Genomic DNA, 14,304 nt, shown 5'->3' with positions numbered 1-14,304 from the left:
ACCGTGCGCAGCCAGATGGCCACGGGGATGGGCTGCAAGAATATCCCGCACTGCCCCTTCCTCCCCCCACGCACCCCCAAATGCCACCACCTCCGAGGAAGGAGCCACGCGCAGTCCGGCAGACACGGGCACACGTTGTGCAAGGCACCAGCTTCCATTTGCAGCCACACCTGAGGCGTGTGGAAGTTTCTGGTTAACATGGGAGAGATCCTGGGCGCCAGTTGCCACTGATCCAGTGGGAGCCACCGTGTCACCTTCCCATGGCGACCCGCAATGGGAGCGGGGCACCCCCTCGCCCGCCTTGCGGGAGGCGGATCCCGGTGCTGGCAGCACTTCAAGGTGTGGTGCAGCTTCTGACACATATTTTTCTCAGCTCAGCTTGTTACGACAAAAGTGTGAAAATTTAAAAGAAAAGGAACTGTGCTAATAATGGATGTAATTAAAATCCATTGCCCTCCTGCCAGCTCAGCCCTTTCGGAACCTGCTCGGGGAATCCTGGGCACGTGCAGCAAAAACAAGAGCAGTTCTGCTGGAGGGGGAGCGGGCATCAAAGCGCTCCCGCGCTCGCGGTGCCAAAGGGCCAGTCCCGTCGCCCTGGAGGATCCCCGATGCCGCACGCGGGTGCCGGAGCTCGGAGCGCGGATAAATCCCTGCCTCCTGCCAGCAGAAGGGAACCATCTGCCGCAGCCCGGTATCATCTGAGCATGGCGGTGGCAAAGAACTTGAGCATCTGTCGGAGGGATGAGTCCCCGCAGATGGACACCCAAATGTTCTCAGCGATCTTTTGAAGAGGAAGATGTTCTGTGCAGGTTTGCGAGCAGAGTCCTCCTCTCCCTTGCAGCCTGGGACTATCAGGACATGATCATTGTGCCTGGAGAGCTAGCGGGGGGCACATATTGGGTGACTCGATGCTGCAAGGAGGCAGTTAACCCAGGTGAACAGAGCTGGAAAAGTCTTTGTGGCTTCCCATGACAGCAAGAGTCAGTCTCCACATCATAGAAAAGGCCAGCAGCGATGATGGCAAAAAAAAAAAAAAAAAAAAATCCATGTCCACCTTCCTCAGGCAGGACAGGAGAGGGGCTGGCATCTGCCTGGCTACTTCTGACTATCTCCAGCTCTGCCACCCCTGCTAGAGCACCCTGGGGACCTTCGGACAACAACCAGGCCTGTGCAGAAGGTCCCCTGCCTGTGGTAGTACCAGTGCATCCCAGCAAGAAGTGGCATCAAACCTGACGGGTCCTGGTAGAGCTGGGGCTCTCCTTGGCTCCAGGTAGGGGTGAGTTGTGCTGCTCCAAGCCAATGTCCATGAGAAAACGCTTTGGCCTCCCTCCTAGGAGAACTGTGCGAATCATTTGCACCAGTCCCCTGGAATCGCTGCTGCACCCAGGGTAACTTGACAGCAACATTTTGGGAGCAAGATGGCAATAAGGGCCAACAGCCAGAGACACGGTCATGGGCAGAATAAGGACACAGCATTTGCCCAATATTAACCAGCCATCGAGAAGCCCTGCCAAAGGAGGCCCTCCCTCCTCTGTGCCATGCTCAGTTCCTCTGGCTCATTCAACTTGCCGCTTTGTGAAGTGCTATAAACACGGCTGGCATCGCTGCACTAGCCCTGCTGATAAGAGGCATCGATCGGCGCGGAGGAGCGGGCTGAGCGGCGCACAGAGCGGCCCCGCTGACCCGCCGCGCAGCCCGACGCGGGGCTGCTCCGTGTGAGCCAGAGGGTGGAGGGGGAGGCCGGGCAGCGAGCGGCCGCGCTCGGCTGGCTGGTTCAGAGCGCTGCTGCAGGTTCGCGCTGATGCCCTTTGTTTATTCCTGCTCGCTCAGGAGCTCCCGAGTGCCGAGAAGGAGGAAAATTGCCTCCTCTGCCGGCAGCGGGAGGCAGGCGACTCCGGCTCCGGCCGCGCTGGGATTAGCACCTGGTCCGCCCTGGGGCTCGGGACCCCCTGCCCAGCCCAGGACACGTCTCCTGCTCTGCTTTGGCAGAAAACGTAGCCCGAGCAGGTTTTCTGCATGGGAATCCTCACCCTCGGGTTGGTTTAGTGGGTCCTGGATGAGGGCCAAACCATCATCTTCATCAAATGCTCCCAGAGGCTGAAAGCGCCGTCCAAGGGAAGGCCCGCGGGACTCAGCGTGGGGCCTTCCGCAGGGGCTGTGGCTCCGTGTGTGCCAGCACAGAGCCCTGTGCCGCTGGCTCCGAGCACGCTGCCTCCGTCCCGCTATGGCCTCCAGCCCGTTCGCGGGGCGGGGGAGGCTGGGAGGAAGCGCGGAGAACGGGAAGAGTCCCAGAAGGGCCCCACCGGGAGGAAGCGGGAGCAGAAAGTGCCCATTAGATGCAGAGTTTGTGTCCATTACTGCCCGGGCTCCAACGGAGGAGCCGGCACCGGGCAAAGCTGCTAATGCTGCTCGATAGCTCAGAGTGCGCTTATGAGCAGGGTGACGGAGGGGACAGAGCGCAAGAAGTCGGGCACTTAGTTCTGATTGAGGTGCCACCAGCCTGGCATGCAATGAGCCTGGGAGCCGAGGACTCCATCCCTCCCCACTGCCTCCCTTCCCCTGGGGCAGGAGCGGGGATGGAACCACCACGGACCCCCGTGAGGGTTCCGGGATGGCCCGGGACAGCGTCTACGGGGCTGTCACCTGGTCTGTGGGGCTGTCACTGCGTGTGCAGGGTTGTCGCCGGCTCTGCGGGGCTGTCACCGGCTCTACCGATGTCACTGCACCCTCATCCGCGCAGCGGCGACAGCGGCGCCGCTGCCAGGCGCGTTGATCGCCCAAGCCCCGCGGGATCGGGCGCCGACCCCGGCGCTCGTAGCGCCCCGCGTCCCTCCGCGGTCCCCCCCGCTCCGCACCGGGCTCCGCGGCGGCGGGAGGAGGGACCGGCCGCGGCCCGCGCCGCCCCGCGCCGCCCGCGGCTCCTCCCGCAGCGGGGGCGGCCGCCGCTTGCAGCCGCAGCCCAGCCGAACCGCGCCGGCCGAACCGGGCCGGGCTGAAGCGGGCCGGGCCGAACCGGGGCCATGCGGCCGCCGCCCGCCCGCAGCGCCGCCCGCCGCCCGCCCGGGAGGCAGCCGGGCGCCCGCCGCGCTGCGCCGCCCTAGGGCGGCTCGGAACCGGAGCCGGAGCCCGAACCGGGCCCGGTGCTGCCGCTCGGAGCCGGCGCTGCGGGGAGGGGGAGCTGCGCTACTGCAGGTGCCGGTTTGGGCGGAGGGCGGGGGCCGCGGGAGATGCTGTTTCCGAGCGGAGGAGATCGCCGGCCACAATGAGATGCAGGTGAGCGGGGAAGGGACACGGGCCGGGGCACCAGCACTGCCGGCGGCGACGCTACTCCGTGTCGCCAGCGAGAACCGGCGCTGGACCTGCGTGCGGGGCTGGCTCGATCCGGTACCGGGGAGCGCCTGGATAGGTCCAATCCGGTGTCCGGGAGCGCCGGGTTGTGTCCGATCCGGTGCCCGGGAGCCCCGCCTGAGTGCGATGCAGTGCGCGGGAGCGCCGGGTTGGGTCCGATCCGGTGCCGAGGAGCCTCGGGGTGGGTCCGATCCGGTGCCCGGGAGCCGCACCTGGGTCCGATCCGGCGCCTGGCCCCTGCACCGATGCCCGTAGCCTTGGCTTGGACCCGACCCAGTGCTGGGCGCATTAGGCTGGAGCCGACCCGGTGCCTGAGATTCTCCTGCTGGCCCCAACCCGGTGCCCAGAGCCTCCCGGCCCGGTGCCAGCAGAGCGGGGTGGGAACTTTGAGGGCGCTGGGCAGTGTGCGGGTGTGCGAGTGTGGGGTGTGCGAATGTGGGGTGTGCAGTGTGCGGGTGTGCGGTGTGCGGGTGTGCGGTGTGCGGGGCCCCGCGGTGCTGCGTGCCCGGCCAGGGCCGCCTCCGGGGGGGCCGGTCACTGGGGAGCCGAAGTGGCACCGCGGGGCTGGGTGGCGAAGGAAGGAAGGAAGGGAGGGAAGGGAAGGGGCGGCGGGGCCAGGCGCTGCTCAGCGCCGGAGCGTGGGGTGGCAGCGGGGGCGGAGAGACGTGTGTCCCGGGTCCCTCCGTCCCCGCAGCTCTGCCTTGCTCTGCACCCCTGCCCTGCGCCCCAGCCCTCGCTGCCTTTCCCAGGCACGGGGCTCAGCAATGCAAGTGCAGAGCCGCACCGTGATGGGGGAGCCCTCCCCCTCCTCGTCCTCCTCTTCCTCCTCACGCAGCGGAGCCTAGACCGGATTCCACATTCAGGTGGGGTTCGGCAGGGCGGCGCTGCCAGCCCGGATTAGCTGAGGGGCAGCAGGACGAGCCGACCTGGGCGCTGGCAGTGCCGGCAAGCCACTGAGGAGAAGGGCTCGACCCTCCTCCTCCGTACGCGCCGCTCCGAGAGTCAAGCGGCGCCAGTGACGGAGCAGGGAGGAGGCAGGAGCCATGGGGGTCCCTTGTGTGTCGGCATCGGGGGTTCATCCCTGCCTCCCTGCACCCCTGCACCGGAGGGAGGTGGGTCGGGGGATCGATCGGGGCATGGGTCGTCCCTCAGCGCATTGGTGCACATGCACATTCGTCCCCGCGCCGCTGGCACTGCCAAAGTGTGGGGATGAGCGTGCATGTGGGTGGAATGCACCCATGCACAGGGCCCCCGTTCGCACAAAGTCAGGGTTTTCCCCAAACCTTTTTTTGGCAGACGAGTGGCAGGATTAATTACCAAACTACTGGTTATACTTTTGTGATACAGCAATGTGCTGCAGCTATTCTGCACCTATAACGTAATTACTCTGCGATACCTCTAATTACCACTGTTTCCTATCACTAGAAGGGTAGCAGCATGACTGAATGACTTATTATTCCTCTGGTTCCCTCCTTAATACATTCACTGTAATGATACTGAAGTTTGTGCTGCCTGATATATCTAACAGGTATAAAAAAAAATCCAGGAACTCGAGGTTTAATTTCAGGGGCTGATAAATCACTGTATAATAACACCACAATTATACTGTAATTATAGTGTAATTACAGCCACTGAATGATAAAGCACAACGGAGCTCGTGGTGAGGGGTGGTGCCCCCCGTTGGGTGCTGCTTGGGGTGCGTGGAGCTCCTTGGGGACAGGCCTGGCTGGGTTGAGGTGTTGGGTGACACCATGGAGGGACAGTGACGTGGGAGCCACTGCTCATGGGATGTCCAACCCCAGCAGCCCGCCCGGCTGGTGTCCCCTGGGAACGTTGCTTGGGCACAAGCTGGGGGCTCCCCCATGGTTGGCGCGGTAGGTACCTGTTGTCTCAGCCGTTGGCTGGTGTTGAGCGTCTGAACGTGGCACGTGCCGACATTGAGCTTGGTGGCCCCAGCCCGGGCGGGAGCTGCGGTGCCTGGATGGTCACTGGTCTGAGCGCTCTGTGCAGGGAAGAAGGTTCATGGGCCCCAGGAGCACGGTCCGAGAAGGGATGGAGTCGGTGTCACCGCTGGGGCCTTCAAAGCATCCCCAGGACCTGCTCCCTCCACCACCGGTGGGAAGTGGCCCCTGTCCCAGCCGAGGAGGAAGGGGAACCGCTGGGATGCTCCAGGCTCCTGCCTCCTGCAGCGCAGCCTCATGGTCCCCGCACCATGGCCCCACGGCCGTGACAGCGCGTGCCCCTTCTCACGGTCCAGCTGCAGAGAGCAGCGTGGACGGTCACCCCCATGGCAGCGCTGCGTGGACCTGGTGCTGGCCGCAGCGGCCGCCTCGAGCCGGTGCGTCGAGCATGCGGGGCAGAGCGGCGGCCTCGTTCCGCCCAGAGCCTCCATGGAAAGGAGCCAGAGCGGCTCGTCAGGTAGCGGGGCTGGGAGGAGAGGGGAGGCCTTGGCTCAAATCAAACAACACAGGAAAAACAGCAGGAGAGACGCAGCCCAGCGCCTGGGCCTTGGTTTTATTCCGAGGCAACGTTTTTCTCCCTTGCTCTGCCTGGGGCAGGGAAACCAGGAGCTTGCCGAAGGGAACGGCTGCCAGCTCCAGGCCTAGGTCCCTGCCTGGAGCTGGGACCTGCGGGTGCCTCCTCACAGGAGGGGACATGTCCCCCAGTGCCCCCTGTCACCTCCCAGACACTGTCCCTTGTGTCAGGGGTGTCTCCTGCAGACTGAGGTGCTCTGGTTTCTGCCGTGTCCCTTGTGCCAAAGCTGTTAACGCAAAACATTCAATATCGCCCGTTCTCGGGTTAATTTGGCCAGCAGGACCTTACCCGCGTTGCTCTCAGACGGGGACTTCTCCTAGGAGGGGAAACACAAACGTTTTGCTGTGCTCCAGTCTTTCCGCTTGTTGTTTCCTCTGGCGGCATCGCGGGTGGACGGGGAAGCAGCGCCCTCGGGCCCGGAGGTGGCGGTGCCGGCCCAGTCGAAGCGTCCGCGGTTCGGCCTCCTCCGTGCCGGGATCGCCAGCGGGCGCCGGGCAGGCTCGGCCGGGCCTCGGCGCAGTTTGTTTTTATCTAATCTATTTTTTTGTTGAATGAAACAATAACAACAAATGCAGGCCCCGAAGACAAGCCATAAATAATGCAAAAATCAAACAAGCAAGAAAGGAGGGGAAGAAGAAAGGATGCCGCACGTAAAAGCGGCACGCAGGGAGCCGGGCTGGGAAGAGGGATCGCTCTCACCACGTTCGCCATCGCTCACGCTTTCTCCTGCTCCCTTTTCTCCCTGCTCCTCCTCTCCCACACGCTCCTGCAGCAGTGTTCCTGTTATTCCGTGAGCTCAACCCAATCCCGGGCAGGGAGAGAGCGATCTGGCTAGCGAGGGAGCCCGGCGAGGAGATGGATGGCGAGGGCTCTCATTTGCTCCAGGTGCAGCGGTGCCGGCACGGCCGGGATCATCCCAGTTCCGGGAAGATCCACGAGTGGCTCTGAGTGCTGGCCGGCCTTTGTGCCCACGAGGCTGCTTATTTTAGAGAGTGGTATAAAAATATCTGGGCCAGTCCTCGTGGAGTAAATGAGCAGGTTTCCCTGGAGTCAGACGAGCTCCTGAATTGTCTCCGAAGTCCCGCACCGTTATCCCACAGTTGGATTTGCAGGGAGGGTGCCATGCCCTGGCTGAGTCCTGGTGCTTTTCCTGTACCAACACCTGGATATTGCTGGGAGCATGTAGGGATTGGCCTTAAACCTGGGAAAGGTGCTCATGCTCCGGGGATGCAGCGGCGGCAGCAGGTGGCTTTGCACCAACTCCAGTAGATTCAGCAGGACTAGGATAGTGGGTCAAGCCACCCGAACCATGCAGGGCATCGGCACCGTGGGCTGCTCCCTGGGCCCGGAGCGAGCGTGGCTGCTGCGCGGGGAGTCCCGCTGGCTGCTCCCGCGGGAGCGGTGCCGCTGGCGGCCGCGCGTGGGACGTGCCTTTGCAATGTCATCTTGACCCTGGCAGCTCTCCCAGAAGACACTCTGTAGACAGACCTTCCCTTCGCCTCCTCGAAATGTTTCCAACTGCCCCTAGGGAAGGCTGAGCTTTTTTCCATCCTCCATGCACAGCTGCAGGCCAGGGAGATAAATATTTGGCGAGCCCCTTGTGCTGGGCTGCTCATGCACTCCCATGTGCCACTAAAACGCGCGGGTGACCCAGGCCCGGGAATCCCAGGGAGGAGATGTGCCGGAGAAAGGAGGAGGAGGAGGAATCCCGCCTCGACTAGCACCAGCCATGCCAGGAGCCGTCCCGCTGGTGTCCTACTGGCCTCATCCGGAATGCCTCAAGTGATGGAGCCTCCAGCACGGCCCCTGGGAGGTGGCTCCTCTCCTGCTCTCTGCCTTCGCAAGCACAAGAACATCCGTCCTCTTCCCACCTGGAAAACACGGCACCCACAAACGACGCTGGCTGGGGAGCAGGGGTTGCGTCCCACTTGTCAGCACTCTGCACCCCACAGCTCCCATTCCTCCCTTGCTCTCTCAGGGCTTTGCATCTGAGCCCCCACAGCCGCCCGTGGGAGTGCTGATTGATCACGTGTCGGGGTGGTTGCTTTGCTCATGGGTCATGGAAGCACGCACGGTCCAGAGGGAGCCCGCAGCCTCGGAACCGCAGGAAGGGGATGGGCATCCCAGCGCGTCCCAGCGCTCTTCTCCGGCCTTGGAGCAACTGCTGTGGCAGATCGGGTTGCTGCACACCTATTCCAGGCTCCTGCCTCGCCGCAGCTGAAAGCGGATACGGCCGCAGCCAAACCTCCCCGCTGGAGAACTGTGCGTGAGGGGCAGCCCGGGACCCCCCGCTGCATTGGCTGCCACGAAGTCCTCAAGGAGCCCTCTTGAGTTTCAAAGCATTTTCTCCACCCTCCTCTACCCAACTCCGGCTGCTTTTGGAGGGTTTCAAGCCAGGGAGATCCTATGGTGGATTCCCATGAGCTGCCCAGAGGTTCCCATGGGCCCGGGGCAGGTGCTGACAAAACTGAAGGGCCCTGGGGGCAGAATGAAGGGAAAGGCCCCCCTAGAGCTGCAGGGAGCAAAGCAGCTCGGTGTCACTAACCCCAGGTGCCCAAGCAGCTCACGGTGACATCTTGCGTTGGGGCTTCTTTTCTCCTGGACGGAGCAGCGCGGTGTGGGAAGAGCACTGTGGAGCGTCGGGAATCAGCAGCAAGACCTGAAGGACAACAGACGAGAAGAGAGGCAAGCGAAACCTCTGGGAAGAGGCTTCCTCCTCTACGTGCCCAGCCCCTCGTGCCCAGCGTCCCCTGGGGAGCTCTTGCCGGCTCTGGGATTGCGTGGGAAAGGAGGAGGAGGAGGAGCGGGTCGCGCAGACAAAGAGGCAGGCCCAGAAGCGCACGCGGCCGCAGAGGGAGTGATGGAGCGCGGAGGAAATGGGCACGAACGTGTCTGGCAAATTAAAGCTCCTGCCTTTGTTTTGCTGCTTTGCAGAGAGCTACAGAAACACTTAGTGCAGAGCCCGGGGTCTGGGTAAGCTACTCCGTTAGCAGCAGGAAAGGTTGTTAAATATTTATTTGTAAACCTGGAGTCTTTATCTCTAAAATGTAGTCAAGTTCAATAAAATCTGATTTAGCCCGAGCAGCTTGGAGGAGATGCGAGCACCGGCTCCACGTACCACACCACTGAAAACCAGGGCTGGCGGTGAGCCTGGGAACACCACGGGGGTTCCACTGGTTCACCCGAAGCCACCCCTTGTCGTAGAGGCTCTCGAGAGCATCTGGTTCAAGGGCACACGCTGCTTGCGCTGTAATTTATGGGTGGCAGGTGGGGGGGCCAGTGCATTAAGGAGGTGCCCGAGGCTGCTCGGATGTCACCTGCCCCCCGGAGTGCACCCGTGTCCCTGGCAGGGACGAGCTCGTGACCTGCTGAAACGCGGTGGCTTCTTCAGCAGAAGAAGGACCAACACGGGGACATCGGCAGCCGGCGGCCGAGATGCTCTGCTGGCACTAGAGAAACCCGGTCATGGTGGGGACACACGTAGGAGTCGCCGAAACTGGGCTTGGATGGAGATTTGAGTCCTTTTGAGATGGTGCCTCTTAATATCCAGCACGCCTGGAGGCAGAGTGGTTCCGTCCGAGGTGTCCCGAGGTAAATGGGAAATGGGAGCGATTTAAAGCTCATCTCAGCCCTGAATTTCTTCAGCTTATTCATTGTCTTTCTCGCAAAGCTCTTATGTGATTCTGGCTATTAAGATTACGGATGTTTTTGTCGGGGATTGTATTTATCACGGATTTAAATTTAGCTGAGAACTAATAACACGTGAGGCGTGTCTAGACTTTAATTCTATGCGAGGGGGCTCGCCTGGGCTTTAGCGACGTGCAGAGTTTTTGCACGACTGATTTATCAACGTTTCCTTCTCACCTACCGTGGAAGCCGTTGCGCCTGCACACGGGTTTGGCCGCCCTTCCCATGGCCACTCCATCGCAATGAAGGGCTTTGGGCAGGACCATCCCAGGACGTGGTGCCTGAGCTGGTGGCGGTGGCTGTTTTTATGTCTGGTGCCTCATCTTCCACCCCTGTGAAGTAATATATATATATATATATATATATATATATTGAAACAAAAGAAGTTATATTTGGGCCATGTGTGTACATGAAATGGTGAATATAAACAGAAGCGATGAAAGCAATGCACAAAATCTGCACTGGACGCATAAATAGTGCCAGGGCAGGGGAAGCAGCGTGCAGGATGTATAATGATGGATGTAAACTGAACCAATGAAAGTAATCTATTGAGTATATTCAGCAATAGCCATAAATAGCATTAGTGGAAGCGGAGCGTACGCATTACAATAGATATAAACACAGGCCAGAGCAGCTATACATCCAGTATGCAATATTAATAAGATCTGATCCCTCGTAACAGCTCGAACACAGAGAATGGATGCAACAGAAGCAGCGTGGCGGGAGCGTTCACAACCGCTTGCCCCTTGTTTATGGTCTGGGGGCCAGCTTGCAGCCGCCGCGGTCCCGGTCTCGCGGTTGGCTCCTCTGCGTTTGCAAAGTGCTTTTGTAGTCAGGCTTGGTCTGTAGAGAACTAAGCCCAGGATAAACAGCATGCAGGTAGACATGGTCGGTTCTTACTTTTTCCTTCAGGGCTAAGCAGCTGGGGGCAGAGCGCCTCGTGCCACAGTCGTGCCGGTCGGTCGCTCACGTCCACCTTTGCTTTCTCTCCCCTCCCGCACTGTGTTACCTGCAGGTGAGAGATAGGATGATAGCGGGGGAGGCGAGTATGCGCAGCCCAATTCTGGCCTGCTGGCAGCCTATTCTCCTCCTGATGCTGGGATCCATCCTGTCCGGCTCCGCCACGGGCTGCCCGCCGCGCTGCGAGTGCTCTGCCCAGGAGCGCTCCGTGCTGTGCCATCGGAAGCGGTTCATGGTCGTCCCGGAGGGCGTCCCCACCGAGACCAGGCTGCTGGACTTGGGCAAGAACCGCATCAAGACGCTCAACCAGGATGAATTTGCCAACTACCCTCACCTGGAGGAGCTGGAGCTAAACGAGAACATTATCAGTGCCATTGAACCTGGGGCTTTCAACAACCTGTTCAACCTCAGGACACTGGGGCTCAGGAGTAACAGACTCAAGCTGATCCCTTTGGGGGTGTTTACCGGACTCAGCAACCTTACCAAGCTAGACATTAGTGAGAACAAAATTGTGATCCTCCTAGATTACATGTTCCAGGACTTGTACAACCTGAAGTCCCTGGAGGTTGGGGATAACGACCTTGTCTACATCTCCCACCGGGCCTTCAGCGGCCTCAACAGCCTGGAGCAGCTGACCCTTGAGAAATGCAACCTGACCTCCATCCCCACGGAGGCTCTGTCCCACCTGCACGGCTTGATCGTGCTGCGGCTGCGCCACCTGAACATCAACGCCATCCGGGACTACTCATTCAAGAGGTTATACAGGCTCAAGGTCCTTGAGATCTCACACTGGCCCTACCTGGATACCATGACATCCAACTGCCTCTATGGGCTGAATCTGACCTCCTTGTCCATCACCCACTGCAACCTGACGTCCATCCCGTACGTGTCGGTGAGGCACTTGGTTTACCTCCGCTTCCTGAACCTGTCCTACAACCCCATCGTCACCATCGAGGGCTCCATGCTCCATGACCTGCTCAGGCTGCAGGAGATTCAGCTGGTGGGCGGTCAGCTCACCATGGTGGAGCCCTTCGCCTTCCGCGGCCTCAATTACCTGCGCATCCTGAACGTGTCGGGGAATTTGCTGACCACCCTGGAGGAGTCGGCCTTCCACTCGGTGGGGAACCTAGAGACGCTCATCCTCGACAACAACCCCTTAGCCTGCGACTGTCGGCTGCTCTGGGTTTTCCGGCGGCGATGGAGGCTGAACTTCAACAAGCAGCAGCCCACCTGCTCCACCCCCGAGTTTGTCCAGGGCAAGGAGTTCAAGGATTTCCCGGACGTCCTCCTGCCCAACTACTTCACCTGCCGCCGCGCACGGATACGGGACCGCAAAGCTCAGCAGATCTTTGTGGACGAAGGCCACACGGTGCACTTCGTGTGCCGGGCAGATGGGGACCCCCCTCCCACCATCATGTGGCTCTCTCCTCGGAAGCACCTCATCTCTACCAAAACCAATGGGCGGCTCACTGTCTTCCCCGATGGCACGCTGGAGGTGCGCTACGCCCAGATCCAGGACAACGGCACCTACCTATGCATCGCCAGCAACGCGGGTGGCAACGACACCATGCTGGCCCACCTGCACGTGCGCAGCTACTCCCCAGATTGGCCCCACCAGCCCAACAAGACCTTCGCGTTCATCTCCAACCAGCCCAACGAGAGCGATGCCAACAGCACGCGTGCCACCGTGCCTTTCCCCTTTGACATCAAGACTCTCATCATCGCCACCACCATGGGCTTCATTTCCTTCCTGGGCGTCGTGCTCTTCTGTCTGGTGCTCCTCTTCCTGTGGAGCCGGGGCAAAGGCAACACCAAGCACAACATTGAAATCGAGTACGTGCCACGCAAGTCCGACGCAGGCATCAGCTCTGCTGACGCGCCGCGCAAGTTCAACATGAAAATGATTTAACCAGGCAACAATTTGCAAATAATAATGTTTTTTTAAAAAAAGAAAACAAATGAACAAATAAAAAATAATTTAAAAAACAAACATTGCTACAAACATACCGACCTCTCTCCTTCCACCGCACCCTTCGCCCCTATCCAAACCCTCTGCACCCGCACCGACACCACCTCTTTCTCCTGCTCCTCTTCTTTATACCAGGAAAACATTTGGCTGATGTCTTCAGGACTCCCATGTTTGTAAGGACTTTGTCTGATGGACTCTCGTGTCAGATATAACTCTAAGAGGGGAAAAAGAAAAAAACAACGGGGGGGAAAAAAGAAAAAGAAAGAGAAAAGAAATAAAATCAATAAAAAGTTACGAACTTTCTTCTGTAACTTTGATTTCAATAACTATGGATTTTTATGAAAACTTGAAATAATAAAAAAACCCTATTTCCTATAGATAGTTGGAATGCAAAATCTTGACTTCTTGCTCTGTCCGGTTCTGTATCTGTGGCTGGCGCTGGGCTCTCCCCTCCTGATGCTCTTTCTTGCACCTCCGAGGTATTTTCACCCGCGGATGCAAAGGGCTCAGAAAAAGCATCTCCTGCCGTGCCGAGGCCCTGCTCCGCATCGAGAGGAGTTGGATGGTTTATTCCTGATGCCTGCTTGTGTTTTATAGCCAGTTCCCTCCGACACCTTTCTGCCTGGCTGGCTCAGCGGGGAGGCCAAGCCGCAGCTCTGAGGTGCCTGCGCACGCAGCACTAGCCGCGCTTGCCGGGCTCCTGCCCTCCACGGGACGGGAAGATGGGAAGCCCCATCCCGGGCAGGTACCGCCGTGTCGTTGCGGGCTGTGCGGGGCCGTGCTGGCGGATGGAGGCTGCGGGGACCCACCTGCCTGTTTCCAAAGTCCCCCGCGGTGCCTTTCGCCCCCGGCTGCCGGCCTCCGAGCACCCTCCAGGGCAATTCGGCTTGCAGGAAACCTTGCTCGGAGAAATAAAATCCAATGTATACATGAATACTCATGCCCAGGGCCGAGCGCGGGGCAGCGGGGAGGCAGGGCAGGCTGCCATCGCGCTGTGTGCCCATCACTGTGGCATCTCGGCTAGCACGGGTCCTTGGCAGCAGCCGTCCTTCCCAGGGACCCGAGCGGCCAGGCCGCAGCACTCACGACGTTGGCAGAGGGCTTCGTACAGCAGATAGATTCAAAGGAGCAAGTGAGGAGCGCGTGCGCAGGGGGAGAGCGCCATGCTAAGAGCTGGGGAGCGCTGCGGAAGGCCATGTTTCAAATTATACTTTGAAAACAAGCGAAGCTTCACCAACCCTGCTCAGCTTTTCCCCAGTTGGGCTTTCCCCTTATCCCAGCTTCTGAAAAAAATTAATTAAAAAGCAGTTCTCCTGGAGGAAGAGCCAGCTCTTCTCTTGGTGCAGGCCTGGGGCACGACCACACGGCTCTGCATCCGAGGGGATGGGCTCCCTGGGCGCCTCCAGAAGAGCTTCTCCTGCCAAAGCAGCCCCAAAGGCTGGTGCTGTGCTGGGAGCTTCCTCCCATGGGCAGCATCTTCTGCTGGGCACTTTGGGGACCAGAGACTGCAGACAGTGAGTCCTGGGCAACCTGGTACCAGAGAGGCGAGATATGTCCCCAAATAAATCAGGAAATACCTAAGAAACCCCCAAACCTCTGATCCCACCACATGAGGGCCGGTCTGCAGGTGCCAGGGGTGCTGCTGCTCCATCAGCCCATCCAGAACAAGCCCAGCACCCGGCTGCAACGGTGGCCGAGCCCTCCCCGCACCGGGGGACGTGCAGGAAGCTGCCCCGGCCTCGGGCCCTCGCTCACTGCGGCGGGAGCGCCCAGATCCACACGCTTCGTTTGCAGGGCCGTGACGG

At 60.1% G+C, this 14,304-nt stretch overlaps 1 protein-coding gene across 2 annotated transcripts in view; it reads left to right on the top strand.

The window, feature by feature from the left end:
- LINGO1 (leucine rich repeat and Ig domain containing 1) overlaps positions 1–12,609 on the top strand; it is a 70,850-nt gene extending 58,241 nt beyond the window's left edge. Inside the window, exons 1-2 of one of the 2 annotated variants that reach the window (XM_088520752.1) lie at positions 3,216–3,273; positions 10,586–12,609. In XM_088520752.1, the coding sequence (XP_088376878.1) occupies positions 3,268–3,273; positions 10,586–12,439 (1,860 nt within the window). In that variant the 5' untranslated portion in view covers positions 3,216–3,267 and the 3' untranslated portion in view covers positions 12,440–12,609. Of the gene's footprint in view, positions 1–3,215; positions 3,274–10,585 lie in introns of those variants that run through there. The other variant, XM_010223636.2, reaches the window with a different exon arrangement.
- Positions 12,610–14,304: the final 1,695 nt, after the last annotated feature.

Source organism: Tinamus guttatus, unplaced genomic scaffold (assembly GCF_059628265.1).
Source record: "Tinamus guttatus ecotype Peru unplaced genomic scaffold, ASM5962826v1 Tinamus_guttatus_pri_ptg000004l, whole genome shotgun sequence".
Classification (NCBI taxonomy): domain Eukaryota; kingdom Metazoa; phylum Chordata; class Aves; order Tinamiformes; family Tinamidae; genus Tinamus; species Tinamus guttatus.
The sequence above is the reverse complement of the archived record's forward strand: the minus strand, read 5'-3'. Positions and strand labels throughout refer to the sequence as shown.